Source organism: Protobothrops mucrosquamatus, unplaced genomic scaffold (genome assembly GCF_001527695.2).
Source record: "Protobothrops mucrosquamatus isolate PMUCROS unplaced genomic scaffold, P.Mucros_1.0 scaffold2239, whole genome shotgun sequence".
NCBI classification, from domain to species: Eukaryota; Metazoa; Chordata; class Lepidosauria; order Squamata; family Viperidae; genus Protobothrops; species Protobothrops mucrosquamatus.
Genome location: NW_015388328.1, coordinates 4,884 through 18,988, shown reverse-complemented (window position 1 = coordinate 18,988; position 14,105 = coordinate 4,884). Strand labels below are relative to the sequence as shown.

The 14,105-nt window shown below is 47.9% G+C and overlaps 1 protein-coding gene across 1 annotated transcript in view; it reads right to left on the bottom strand.

Annotated features, from left to right (window-relative positions):
- The window catches only part of KLHL22 (kelch like family member 22), a 29,205-nt gene extending 18,963 nt beyond the window's left edge, over positions 1–10,242 (bottom strand). The window contains exons 1-3 of the mRNA XM_015824450.1: positions 10,204–10,242; positions 5,546–5,909; positions 3,626–3,791 (exon numbers count right to left, since the gene is read on the bottom strand). Of these exons, the coding sequence (XP_015679936.1) occupies positions 3,626–3,791; positions 5,546–5,772 (393 nt within the window). The 5' untranslated portion in view covers positions 5,773–5,909; positions 10,204–10,242. The remainder of the gene's footprint in view (positions 1–3,625; positions 3,792–5,545; positions 5,910–10,203) is intronic.
- Positions 10,243–14,105: the final 3,863 nt, after the last annotated feature.

Sequence of the window (14,105 nt, the reverse complement as noted above, 5' to 3'; positions counted from 1 at the left end):
TCATCTGTTATTACAAATTGCTGCTGCTTTGACCTTGGCTGTGCTATGCTAAGATAATGTAGTTATTCACAGGCATTTCTCCCCCCTCATCTGGCCCGCAATGCCTGCTTTTGCTCTTGAGGCAATATGTAGACTAAATAGATATGTTTGCTTCTTCACTTATGTCAAGCAATAACATCCAATGTTAGCAGACTTGACAAGGAGAACATCTTGGATCCAACCCAACAGCAGGTTTTCATGGGGTCGATCCTCTGGTATCTATAGTAACACTAAACACATCGCAAGATTATTACCAAAAGCTTGGATAATAAACATGCCAAATACCCCATACTAAATTTATAGAAAGCAAATGCAAATGTAACCCAGATTCTGAATACTGCTGGGAAGTCAACTAATCTGAAATATGAAAAAGTTACCTGTCAATACTGCTAACATTGAAGAGCTTCTTCTTTCGGAACCATGACATTACCTTGTTGTATGGCATCTCTCGCCTTTTGAAACTAACAATTTTGTGTTATCAGTTGCCAGGCAACTCGGGATCAGTAACACGGATTAAAATTATCCAGTGTAAGGAACTTGTTAATAAAAGTAATAAAGGAAAAGAAACAAACATACAAATCATATTGTACAGCAGGCTCATCTCTCCTCCTGGCTCTGCTCTTGGGAAAAGAACAAGCTCTTTAGGGATTATCCTCAATGGCCATTTGGCAGGTGGGCTGTTGCCACGGTCTGCTTCCTCGACTGAGAGGGAATGAGGAGCCCAAAGTCACCCAGCTGGCTCTGTGCCTGAGGTAGGATTAGAACTCAAGTTTCCTGGTTTCTATCCTGACAATTACTGGCTCTCTGGTTCCTATAAAGTGGTGTTATTTGATTGACAGGACCAGAAGCATGCCCATCTGTCAGAACATACAGGATGGGAAGAGACCAACCATCAACGATGGTTATCCCATGCCATGAAGGGCTGTAGAGGTTAATGCCAGCACCTTGGCTTGCACTTAAGATCCAGTGTAACTCATGCACTAGCAGTGCTGGGTATGCGTACCAAAGTGCACCCATAACCATTTGTGCTGCCACATTCTGAGCCAGTGTAGCTTCTGAATGCTCTTTATAGGCAGATTCATGTACAGTGGATTGCAATAGTCCGAATATGGGTAGGAGTGACAGTGAACAGGGCCTTTCATTCCCCAAACAGGCACAACTGGCGCACATACCAATGTTCCCCACTCCCAGCACCCAGGAGGGATTCATTATTCCCTTCATGACATTCATAGGCCTGGACAATGCCAGGATCTAGAGAATCTGGTTCCTTTAGGACCCTCTGTGATGATCTAGCACTGTTGGTCCAGTGATGCCTTTCTGAGGGAGAGATGGACCACGACTTCTTTAAGGTCCCTCACTCAAGAATGAAATCATCACTGCTTGGGTCCCACCATTCATTATCTCCAAGGAGGCCTTGACCAAGCATAGGAGAGATGGCTCTAATTAACTGATAGGCACACAATTCTGAGGACCCTGTTCACCTCCTCGAGACTCACAGGTTCACGCTCTTCTCAGGTAACTCAACCAGTTTGTGCCTCAGTCACTTCAAGACAACATGCATAATTGAGGCCAAGCTTAGACAGGATCCAAGTGATTATTCCTCAAGGACTTTGAATAATCCTCCCAGCAGCTCTGCAGATGTCCCTCTCACCCTTTTCTTCCTAGTACAGAGCTGCTGGCCATCACTCAACAGATGGAAGAAGAGTGGAAAAATAATTACATTTTGTTTCTTTTATTACTACAATGCAGTCCTTAATGTAGGCTCTTATACATGTTAGGTCAGATTCCCTCATCTCTCCAGTGGTGCTCCAGATGTCTCTTCTGTTTTTTCATTTCCTAAAGCTCTTTTGAAAACCAGAGAACTCTATGAGATCCCTGAATAGGGAGAGGCCCCGAGGTGTCACCTTCTCATTCTACGTAGAGACTAAGGCCTCAGTTTGAATTCTGCAGTGGAGCCTCGGGGAACTCTCTCTGAAACCCAGCTATCTGGGGAAAGCCAACTGAATAGGACCACCTCCCTGAGGTGCAAAGCCACACCAAAGGGATATGGAGCAGTCAGAGAATGGTCTGACCATGACAAGGGGTCAATATTAACTTTACTTATTTCATCTACTTCTATCACTGCTCAGTTCAACAAGGGAAGCACATTCATTCTCCATATTCAGACACCACCTCAAGATAAATCCCAGATCAAAAGTGACCCCACAGTGCAGATCAGGCCTCCAATGACATGAATCGCATCCAGGGTGGTCATGAATGCCTGAGCTGCCAAGGGATGGAAAATCCTTCCGCACCGCGAGACTGGGAAACTCTGCCATAAACAGAGGAAGGGAAGCCGCTGTGCCACGGAGAGGCTGCTTTAGTAGCTGCAATCTCATCTGCTCCCTGGAAATCAACCTCACAAACAGATCCGGCAAGTTGTGGGGTCTCTGACAGCCATAAGTGACTCTGGGCAATGCTGCCTGGAGTTGCAGCTGATGCCACACCTGAAACCCAGGTAGATGCATCTTCCAAGAGGGGAATCTCCATCCGAGTTCATTTAGGCATGTCAAGTTGACTCATCTGTGATAAGATCCTGGATGAGGGAGGCCTTATTACAAAATGACCTGGTATTTAGAAGCAGCAACTGGAGTTGAGGATCTTTTGGCCTGGCACCAGGGCTGAACCCAGGGAGCCGGAAAAGGCCCTACAAGCATCTTCCCCAAGAATGGTCTCACAGTATTGCCTTCTGCCAATTAACCTGAGATGTGACTCCCTATCCCATCCCTCCACGAGCCAATCTCCCTCTTCCTCAGATCTAGGAGCCCTTCCAACTTCACGACATTCTTCTGCCAATTCTTACAGAGCCTCTACGCTGCTTCTGTTTTAGCTTTCAACCCCCTCTGATCCACTACAGGCCTCATTCTTCAGGCTGGACTATTATAATGCCTTTTACCTGCAGCTTCCTCTGGATACAGCTTGGGCTTTTTCACCAGTGTGCCTCTCTAGAGAAGGGCCAGGATCTCCAGACATAACAGCATTTTTACCAGCTGCCAACCCATGTTCATGCTCAACTGAAAGCACTCTTGCATGCCAAAAGCATGGGGTTCTCTAATTCTGCCCACAGGCTGAGATCCACTGTGGAGACCCTGCTTGTTCACCCTCCTGAAGGGCAGGAAAGGGCGGCCTTTGTGGAGTTGGGACAACACTTTTTTTTAACCACGTAGGAAGGCAACAAGATCCAAGTGGGCTGGTAATCCAAAATGGGAGGGGTTGGAAGCGCTATTATATGGGCTACAAACAGAGGTGGGGTACCCTCCTGAGGATCATATAACTGAATTTCAATAGGATCCGAGTGGATTTGGGGATCTCTTTTGCTACTTTATAATGTAAAGGAATTTCTAAGTTCCAAAACTTTTAAAGCAATTCTTATTGCACCAGTAGCTCATATGTTAGACAGTCTGTCTGTGGCTCATAGTGTCATTCTTGCGAAATGTGCCATGTTGCAGAGCACAGGCTACAAAACTATCTGATATCTCTTAATAAGTGAAGAAGCTGCCCTTCTTCCCCAACCCATCTCACATCTTTTAGAGCTGCCAAAGCTCACCTGAAGCTGACAGGATGCAGCTAGAATTTCTTGCACATTGTTTAGGCCAAGTTCCAGGTCCGAAGTATATATGAAGTTCAGGATTTTGCACATGGCATTATAAGATATGCCCTGAATATGAATTTCTTCCTGTTCCATTTCTCTGAGTCCCCCAGCAAACATTCCCCTACAAAAGGAAAGATCTTCTTTCAGTTACTCCTCCTAATGAAAAGTATAATGGACAACATCCCATAAGGCAGTTTTTAAACTCATCCTTGTGCTGCCCTGTTTCCTCCAGAGATGGCAAGGTGAGATGTGCTGACAGTAGGAACCAACTTTTATGGTCCACTCAGGCATGCATGAGATGACTCGCCAAGCTGGGATCTACAACATCACCATCTCTGCACACAACCAGCATGCCACATCTGGGATTTCTCTCTGAACCACCATAGCAATAGCACTTAGACTTATATACCCCCTTTACAGTGCTTTACAGCCCTCTCTAAGCAGTATACAGAGTCAGCCTCTTGCACCCAACAATCTGGGTCCTCATTTTATCGACCTCGGAAGGATGGAAGGCTGAGTCAACCTTGAGCCACTGAGAATCTAACTGCAGGCAGCCGGCAGGCAGCAGAAGTACTGCATTCTGACCACTGTGCCACCAAGGCTCATCTTTGCTAAGTGATAGCAGAGAGCCTGAGTGAGATCAGGATGACCTGGCAGAGACACAGCACAAAGGATTGGAATCTGTGGCCATAGTAAGTGACAAAGAGAACCTAACCAGGAACTCAGTTCAGATTTGTAAAAAGCCAGATTGCACAATGCTCTGGTTAGAGGAAACAAAAGCTTGTCTCTATTTTGTGCAGGTGAGGTTCTCAAGAATCTGGAATCCCACCCCCCTCGCATTTTAAGGGTGGCAGAATGTGGCACATAAGAAAAGAACTTCCAGGGGAGTTGTGATGGGGAGAGAAGACCTGGAGACCAAGTCATGGGAGGAAGGGAGCGTATTTAGTCTACAGATTAAAAGGTAAAGATAAAGGTTTCCCCTATCCAGTCATATCTGACTCTAGGGGTGGTGCTCACCTCCATTTCTTGGCCAAGAGAGCCAGCATTTCCATGGTCATGTGACCACCATGACTATACGCTGCGGTGCATGGGATGCTGTTACTTTCCCACTGAAGTGGCACCTATTTATCTACTTGCATTTGCATGCTTTTGAACTGCTAGATGGGCAGGAACTGGGGCAAGTAACAGGAGCTCACCGCATAGTGCGGCACTCAGGTCTCGAACCCAGCTGTCAGCTTTCCAACTGACAAGCTCAGCATCTTTAACCACTGAGCCACCACACCCCCAAGCTACCCATTAAAGGGAGGCACAATTACAGTCCTCACAGCTGGAGATGGAAGACAGCAAATACTGTTTCCTCCAGGGAATTATGCTACAACTAACTTCAGGAAAGCGCACTGCAATTTTAGATGCCCATTATCAGAGCTGTTTATATAAGAGAAAACACTGATTTAGTTACTTGAGGATCTTTCTAGGTAAAGCTGTCTAATTATGGGCTGAGCAGCCATGTCAGCATCCTGCACTGAAAAGAAAATGGGCTTCTTAATGCTCCCTTTGGCTGATTCTATTGCAGAATTTTGTAAAGAAAGATACAAACATAATCTTGCCAAAGCAATGGGCCAAGCAATATCCATGTTTTGCAAATACTCTTTAAACAGGCAGAACTTGCTGTGTGGATTACAAGTAAGAAGTGGGAAGACAAATGCTAAATTTGGCTTGATTAAATTTGATTAAATCTAATGATTAAATTAGATGCAGCTTTGCTTAATCATCAAGCATACAAAAGTCAGAGTTTGCCAGTTCAAAGACGGGTTTTACTTTTCCACTGCTCAGTATCCAGCAATTTCAGATTTTAGTTTTGTTACAGGCACAGACCTGAAGTAATCACACGATGCTGCTAGGAGGATGCGATGAGCATCAATGGTCTTCCCCTCTACATGCAGAACAACATCAAAGAGGATGCCGCGGTCCCGGAGAGCCCCCAGGCCACTCAGCAGCGTCTGGGAGTGCCCAGTGCTATGGTAGGTCTTGCTGGAGCTCTTCTTGGTGAATGGCTCCAGAGGGATCTTGAGGGGCTCCGTTTCCTCCTGCTGACCCGCCATCTTGGGCAGAATCTCCTTGGGAATCAGAGGGCAGAGCAACTGGTGTTCCCTGAGGAGCAACTGGTTTCAGTTAGGCTGAGTTCCTCATTCAAAACCTTCGTTGTCCATTGCCATGAACACAAATTGCAGGTTCTTATCTACAAGAAAGAGGAGATGAATAGAATCCAATCATTTTGGCACAAAAAGGCAACCCAAGGCAATCCCCTAACTGACACATCAATGGGCTTTGTGGCTCTGAAATGCATGGAAGGCTGGTGGCCCATCACACAGAAGACGCTTTGCCTATCACTTGTATGGTCTTTATGGTTCCCATAGAACTGAGCCTCCCTGGGTTCAGGTTAAAGGCTAATCTCAGAGCCCAGTTAGATTCGGGATGCACCAGATGCCTAGTAAATCCAGCACTGGTCGAGAAGCTGGGAATTTGACTGAGGCGGTTAAAAGTCCCAGTGGCCTTTTGTCAATTGGACCATTTGGTTGTGCGGGACATCCCAGCCACTTTTGCCACTGAACCCATAGGAATGCAAATGGGAGCACATTCAGAAATTATGAGCTTCATAGTAGCACCCGGGATGGAGAGACCCCTGGTTCTAGGGCTAGCTTGGTTAAAAAAGTGGAACCCTTATGTGAAAAGAATTGCTAAAAGTTCCAGATAAACCATGCCTCCCAAACCCAAAAGGAACCTAGTAAAGCGAATATCCCGAAGTGTGAATTAGGGGCAGTCATGCAAGGGAAGGACCTTCCTGTCATCCCCAAAGACTATCGAGACTTCCAAGAGGTGTTTAGCGAGAAGGGCTCAGATGAACTTCCCCTTCATAGACCTACTGACTGTGCTATAGAAATCCTGCCCAGTGCCAAATTGCCAAATTGCCAAAGCCAAACTCAATGACCCCTAGAGAGCACCAGAAAGATGGGACCCTTTGTCTATGCATAGACTATAGAGGGTTAAATGGGGCGTGTGGGGAGAACATTTATCCCCCTTCTCTGAGGAAAGATATGCTGGCCCATCTTGCCAAAGGAAAAATATTTACTAAACTGGATTTGCAGGAGGCATATTACCGCGTGAGAATCAAGGAGGGGGATGAATGGAAAACTGCTTTCAATTGCCCGCTGGGTTGTTTCCAATTCAAAGTACTCCCATTTGGACTGCAGGGAGTCCCAGCTGTATTTATGCAATTGATCAATGAGGTCCTGCATCTGTACAAAGGAGCGCTTGTGTATTTGGACGACATTTTAATCTACACTAAAACTAAAGCGGAGCATCTAAAGCTTGTGAAGGCGGTTCTCTAAAAACTATGAGCTGTCAAGCTATATGCCAAACTTTTCAAATGCGAGTTCCACCAAAGTAAAATAGACTACCTTGGCTACTGCATCTCACATGAAGGAACTGAGATGGACCCTGAAAAAGTCAGAGCTGTGTTGGATTGAGCGCCACTCCACATTAGGAAGCAATTTTTTACCAGCAATTTATCCCTTCGTTCGCCCAGATGGCTCTCCCCATCACGAACTTACTTAAGACAAAAGGGGAGACAAACCCAAACCTAGTCAGCCGCATGGAATGCCAAGCCGCATTTGAGAAGCTCAAGCGCTTGTTTGCAGCCAACCTGACCCAATGAAGCCATTTGTTATACAAGCCAATGTGAGCGACGTAGCTGTTGGAGCAGCCCTGCTGCAGGAAAATGAAAATGGGCAGCTGCAGCCCTGTGCTTACACCTCCCAAAAACTTTCTGAGACTCAGCAACAATGGGTGGTGTGGGCAGAAGAAGCATACACCGTGAGATGGGCGCTCCTGTCCTGGAGGCATTTTCTAGAAGGGAGTAAAATACCTTTTGAGATGTGGACTGATCATAAAAACCTAGAGGCACTGAAAACCCCTCGCAAGCTCTCTCCTAAAGGTACAGTACTTTAACCACTTTGATATCTCCCTATACTACTTCCCTGGGGGAAAGAATTTCCTGGCCGACACAGTCACATATGCCGCAGTACAATTGCTCAAAAGTGGAAGTAGTCAAACCAGTGCTTCCATCCCATCAACTAGCTGCTCAGGTGACCACTCGAGCCCAGGGAAGAGAAAAAAATTCAAATTTCAAAAGACGTGACCTCGGTCCTAAAAGCAGCCCTAAAGAATGATAAATGGTTCCAGACTCATAGCAACGTTTGCTCACTCTGAGACGGACTAGTCTGGGTGGGGGAGAAGCTCTATGTTTCAAACAGCCGGAAACTCATGGTCTTGAGGAGTTGTCATGACTCAAAGACAGCAGGACATTTTGGTTTTGTGAAAATATTACACCTTGTCAAAAGACAGTTTTGGTGACTGTCCCTCAAAAAAGACATTGAAAGCTATGTTGCTAGCTGTCCAGTATATGCCTCGGCAAAACGGCAGCAAGGGAAAACTACAAGGCTTCTTCAAACAGTAGCTGAGCTGTTAGCATCCTGGAGAGATTTCTATGGATTTTATCATAGAATTCCCCAAAAGCACAGGAAACACGGTGATTTGAGTGGTGACTGATTTATTCTCCAAGCAAGTGCATTTTATCCCTTGTCAAAATCACTTCTACCGGGGGCCTGGCAAAACTGTTCCTGCATCACATCTACTGCCTACATGGAGCACCCCAGAGCATTATCTCAGATAGAGGGGTACAATTCACATGCAAGTTTTGGCGAGCCTTCCTGGACTTATTGGGGAGCGACCAAGGACTTAGTTCTAGTCATCACCCCCAAACAAATGGGGGTATGTGTGAAGGTAAAAACTCAGTACTGGAACAATACCTTAGATGCTTTATTAATTATCAACAATATAATTGGACTGCCTGCCTGCTGATTGCAGATGTGGCCTACAATACTTCTGTACATAGTAGTACTGGTTTTACCCCTTTTTGAGTGGCTACTTGGCAAGACTTCAAACCTATGCCCCTCTGCATCCAGGAATTTATCAATTTTGGTCTTAGATGGGGTTGCACTACCCCATATAGACCTGGTCCTCCTGGACTGATAGTTCCTGCTCAAAGAGCTGGTGGCAGCTGTGGCCAAGAGGGCCTTTGCTCAGCTTACTAATTACGCCCTTTCCTGGATAGGGAGGACCTCCACTCGATCACCAATCACTCATGCCCTGGACTACTGCAACATGCTCTACATGTGGCTACCCCATGGAAGTTTCAGCTGTGGCCATGCAGCCAATTTTAGGTACCCAAAGAAGGGTACCTGTGTTCTGTGAGCTGCATTGGGTGCCAGTTTGTTTCCAGGTCCAATTCAAGATGTTGGTTGTGACCTACAAAGCCCTACATTGACATTGGCCTAGCCTACCAATGAAACTGCCTTTGTCCAATTACACCAGCCGATCCCACTTGGTCAGGCAGGGAAGGTATATTGCAGGCTCTGTCAGTTAAAGAACCCCCACTGGCGGTGTCTAGGAAGGGGGCCTTCTCTGCTGTTGCTCCCACCCTGTGGAATATTCTTCCCCCAGAGGTGAGGCAGCCCCCAACTCTCTTGGCTTTCCAAAAAGGAGCTTAGACATGGCTCTGTGGCCTCGCAGGGGGAGCCCTGGGGAATAGTCACTGGTGGGGCTGGTTAATCCTCCCTTCACCTTCCAACTAATTTTAATCTCTTGCCTCCCCTTAATTTTTTTTTAAGTTTTGTATACACTCTTTGAGGGAGACAGGCAGTTCAGAAATGTGATAAATACGAGATACGGTAAACAGAACTATTCCGCCTGAATTTCTTGCCTGAATTTTGGGCCAGCTTTGCTGGCTGTTTCTTCCTGGCTCAGTCCCAAACATCTCCCGCTGCATCTGCAGCCAAAGCTTTGGGCGGCTGGACTTTCCACGGGGCGCCAGTATGTTGCCCACCCCAACACCCTCCGGGGCTTCCCCTGGGCTATGCCCAGCGGCCTCCTCCCACGCACCCACTCGGGGGGGGGGGGAAGAGGCAGTAGCAACGTCTAAGCTCCCCCACCCGATCGCCCCCCTTCAGTCCAAGGGGAGGCTGCGGGAGAGCCGAAGGGCCCCCAGGCTGGAGGGAAACGGCCCAGTCTGAGGGAGGGGAGCAGGGACCCCCATGAAGTCGGGGCGGGGGCACTCGCCCAGCGGAGATCCCCCTGACAGCCCCCTCTGGCTCCCCACCTGTCGGCGGGGCTTTTCGGGGCCCCTGCTCGCCCGTCGGTCTCTGCCCCGGGCAGGGCTCCACGCGAAGGACCCGTCGGGTCGCTCGGCGAAGCGCTCTTCCTTCCGCCTCGGCGCCTTTCAGCCTCCCGGGCAGCTGGCTGGCGGAGTGGGAGGGCCGGCCAACGCCGCTCGTGACCGCCCCCACGTCGGACCGGCCCCTCGGGGGAGACCGCGGGTTCAGGCTCGGGGCCTCCCCGGGGCAGGGCTGACCGCCGCCGGCCTCGCTCACGCCCGCCTCCCCCCGAGGCCGGCCGCGGACCCCTTCCGCCCCTACCTGGCCGGAGACGGGGCTCCGCAGGGCCCGCCCAGCGCCGGAGGAGGCTCCGCCCGAGCCTGCTTTGGCGGCCGCCCAGCCCGCGGAGTCGGCCGGGGCGGAAGCAGGAAGCGCGGCTGCGGAACTGCATTTCCCGGCGTGCCGCGCGCCACCACCCACTTCCGTCGGGCCTGCGGAGGCGCTCTGGTTCGGGCGGCAGCGGCGGCGGCGGCGGCGGGATGGAGGAGAGCGAGTGGCGCAGCGCCAACTTCCGGCAGAAGCTGGTCAGCCAGATGTGAGTGGCGGGGCGAGGAGCCCCGCGGGGGCGGCGGGCGGGGGGGCCTCGGCCTCGCCTGCGGAGCTGCTCGGCGGGGGGCCCCCGTGGCCCGACATCTGCGCCAAAGGAAGGGCTGCCCGGGCGGGCTCGGGGCGCGGAGAAGGCGCCAGCGGCTGTCCGGCCTGAGGCCGAAGCTGGGCGCTGGGCAAGCCCCCCGCGGGAGGCCGGAGTAGCCCCTCCGTCCCCGGAGGCGGGCGGAAGCTCTGCCCCGTCCGAGGGACGGCCAGGCCTGGTGCCGCCCGCGACGCAGCTGCCTGCTGGGCCCGGCTGGGCGCAGAGCCCCCGCCCTCGGTTGGGGGAGCCCGGCAGGGACGGCCGCCCCCTCCCCTCCCCCAGTGCTGCTCCTGGCGCCCCCCCCGCCTCGTCTGTAGGGAGGGGCCCGGCCAGGTGGGCCGCCTCGCCTTGGGTGAGCTTTGGCCTGCAGGGATACGTGAAAAGGTCACCCCTCCCTCAAATTCAAATGAAGGGCTGTTGCGAATTCTTGCTAGAAAATAACGTTTTAGAACAGGGCATAGAATCTCTTTTGATCTCATGGTAACCCAAAGATTTATTCATACCTCTTCTGTACAAACACTGTGGGATCTGTATCTACCATAACAAATTATTTTACAATTTAGTAAAATTAAACTTCTCTAGCCATTTATTCCTTAGATATATGTAAAGCTTTTGATTCCCTGGAAATACTGTTTTTAAAACCAATATTAAATTTTGGGACCAGTTTTCTTAAGATGATTGAACATATTTATAGACTAAACTCAGATATGACTCAACAGCTATGATTCATATCCCATTACTCTTTTTTAAGTGGTTCCAAGCAAATGCCTCTTTTATCGCCTTTATTAGTTAACCTAGCCATACAAGCATTGTAATAGTACTCCAATCAGATTTGTGGGGTGGAAATGGGAGATAAGATGTATGTTTTAAATTTAGTTGCAGATGATATAATTTTAACTCTCAAATGCTTATTCAGCTAGCAATACTAAGAAGGAGTTAGATGTGTCAGGACTCCAGTTAATTTTTATAAATCACATTTTATATTTTTCATATTCCCCCTCAAAACACAACTCACCATCTCTCAGTTTCTAGCCTGATGCCTTCATTATGACACCAAAGCGAGCTATCAATATTTATATCAGGGTGATTGGGTTAACCTGCTCAATTTCAATTAAGTCAGCCAGCAGTGTAAACATATCTCTAAGAAGCTTTCTGATTTACTCTACCCAAAGAGCAGGAATAGCTTCAATACCTGTGACACGCAGCTGTTTTCTACTTGGGATCCTAGAAAGCTAAAGTCAAAATCTTATTCAAGATTTTGTCATTGGCAAACATTTTCTGGGCTTACAATTGATCTTCCGACTTTAACTTTCTCTGCACTTAATACCTGGAGATGGATTTACTGGATCAGCTTCAAAGCCTTTAGTTAGCATTGCAAGATTTTTAGTATGTTAGCCCCTATTCCTTTCCTGGCTTTGGTTTTGTGAGAGAGGGGGATGCAGCTAATGGTGAAGCATATTTCTTGGCTCTGGTTGATATTCTTAGAGCCAAATCAATTGCAGCAACAACTTTACAGTGGAAAGACCTTTAATTCCCCAGATTAATGACATCTCCCTTCAATGCACAATTTCATGACACCACCATCCTAAACTAGAGATGGTCTTATCAAGTGGATTGATTGTTCTTCAAGTAGGCAGTCCTGAAGGTGCCTCAGCCAGATAGGACCACAGGTAAAACCAGCACTTTAAAATTATATCTGCAAACCTCTTGGCAACCGATGTGGACCTTGTAGCACAGGGGAATGTGTGCCTGAGGAGTCTAGGGCCAAAAGCACGTGTCTTGTACCAGCTTCAGTTTCCAGTCTTTAAAGGCAGTTCCATCCAGCGTACATTGGACGAACTGAGCACCAATGAGAATGCGAGTTCCTATTGCCACACTCTCCCGCTCCAGGTCAGGCTGCAACTGGATCTCCCAAAGGTCCTTCTTGCCATGACCTACTTGTCTGTCCAGGACAGCCATGGCTCCATGGACAGGCTCTCTTTCAGGCATGATGCTGACCATTTCAGAAGCAATACTAGAGCTGGCAGAAGCTCTCCCTGAATAAACAATTGCTCTGTCTTGGTTGGGTTCAACATAAACCTGTTTCTTCCCATCCCACCATGAGGCCTTCCAGAAGCTGTGTATGAATCAATCAGGGTGTCTACATTGGAGGCATTTAGTTTAATTTAATTTTTTGCTCGGTTTGAATATCCATTCGATATTCCTATAATGCCTGTTAGCAAAGTTCTCAGGGCAATTTGTGGTTTTTCACCTCTCATGAAAAGCTTCATAAAAAGAATCAAACTAGAGCTGGAAGGACCTTGGAGGTCTTCTAGTCCAACCCCCTGCTCAAGCAGGAGAACCTATACCATCTCAGAGAGGTGATTGTCTAGTCTTTTCTTAAAAACCTCCAGTGATGAAGCACCCACAACGTCTGAAGGCAAGCTGTTCCACTAGTTAATTGTCCTCACTGTTAGGAACTTTCTCCTTAATTCCAGGTTGCTTCTCTCCTTGATTAGTTTCCAACCATTGTTTCTTGTCCTGCCCTCTGGTGCTTTGGAAAATAAATTGACCCCCCTCTTCTTTGTGACACCCTCTCAAATACTGGAATACTGCTATCATGTCACCCCTAGTCCTTCTTTTCTCTAGGCTAGCCACACCCAATTCCTGCAACCATTCTTCATATGTTTTTGTCTCCAGGCCCTTAATCATCTCAGTTGCTCTTCTTTTTACTTTTTCCAAAGTCTCGATGACTTTTTTGTAATGTGACCAAAACTGAATGCAGTATTCTAGGTGTGGCCTTACTAAGGCTTTATAAAGCAGTACTAACACTTCATGTGATTTTGATTCTTCGTCTCTGTTCATACAACCAAGGATTGTGTTAGATTTTTTTGGCTGCTGTCGCACACTAATTCATGTTTAAGTGATCATCCACTAGGACTCCAAGGTCCCTCTCACAGTTATTGTTTTTGAGCCAAGTTCCGCCTAATCTGTACTATTATCTTTGGTTTTTCCTGCCTTGCTTTTCTCCACATTAAAGTTCATTTTATTGGATAGTCTGTCAAGATCCTTTGGGATCCTGAGCTTGTCTTCTGGGATATTGGCTATTCCTGCCAGCTTAGTATCATCTGCAAATTTGATGAGTTCCCCTTCTGTTCCTTCATCTAAGTCATTGATGAAGATATTGAAGAGTACTGGGCCTAAGATGGAACCTTGTGGTACCCCACTACTTACTTCCCTCCAAATAGAATGGAATGGAATGGAATGGAATGGAATGGAATAGAATAGAATAGAATAGAATAGAATAGAATAGAATAGGCCTTGGAGGTCTTCTAGTCCAGCCCCCTGCTCAAGCAGGAGAATCTACACTGTCTCAGACAGGTAAATGTCCACTCTCCTCTTAAAAATCTCCAGTGATGGAGTGCACACGATTTCTGGGGGTAAGCTGTTCCACTGGTTGATTGTCCTCACTGTCAGGAAGTTTCTCCTTAGTTCCAGGTTGCTTCTCTCTTTGATCAGTTTCCAACCATTGTTTCTCATTCTCACCTCCGGT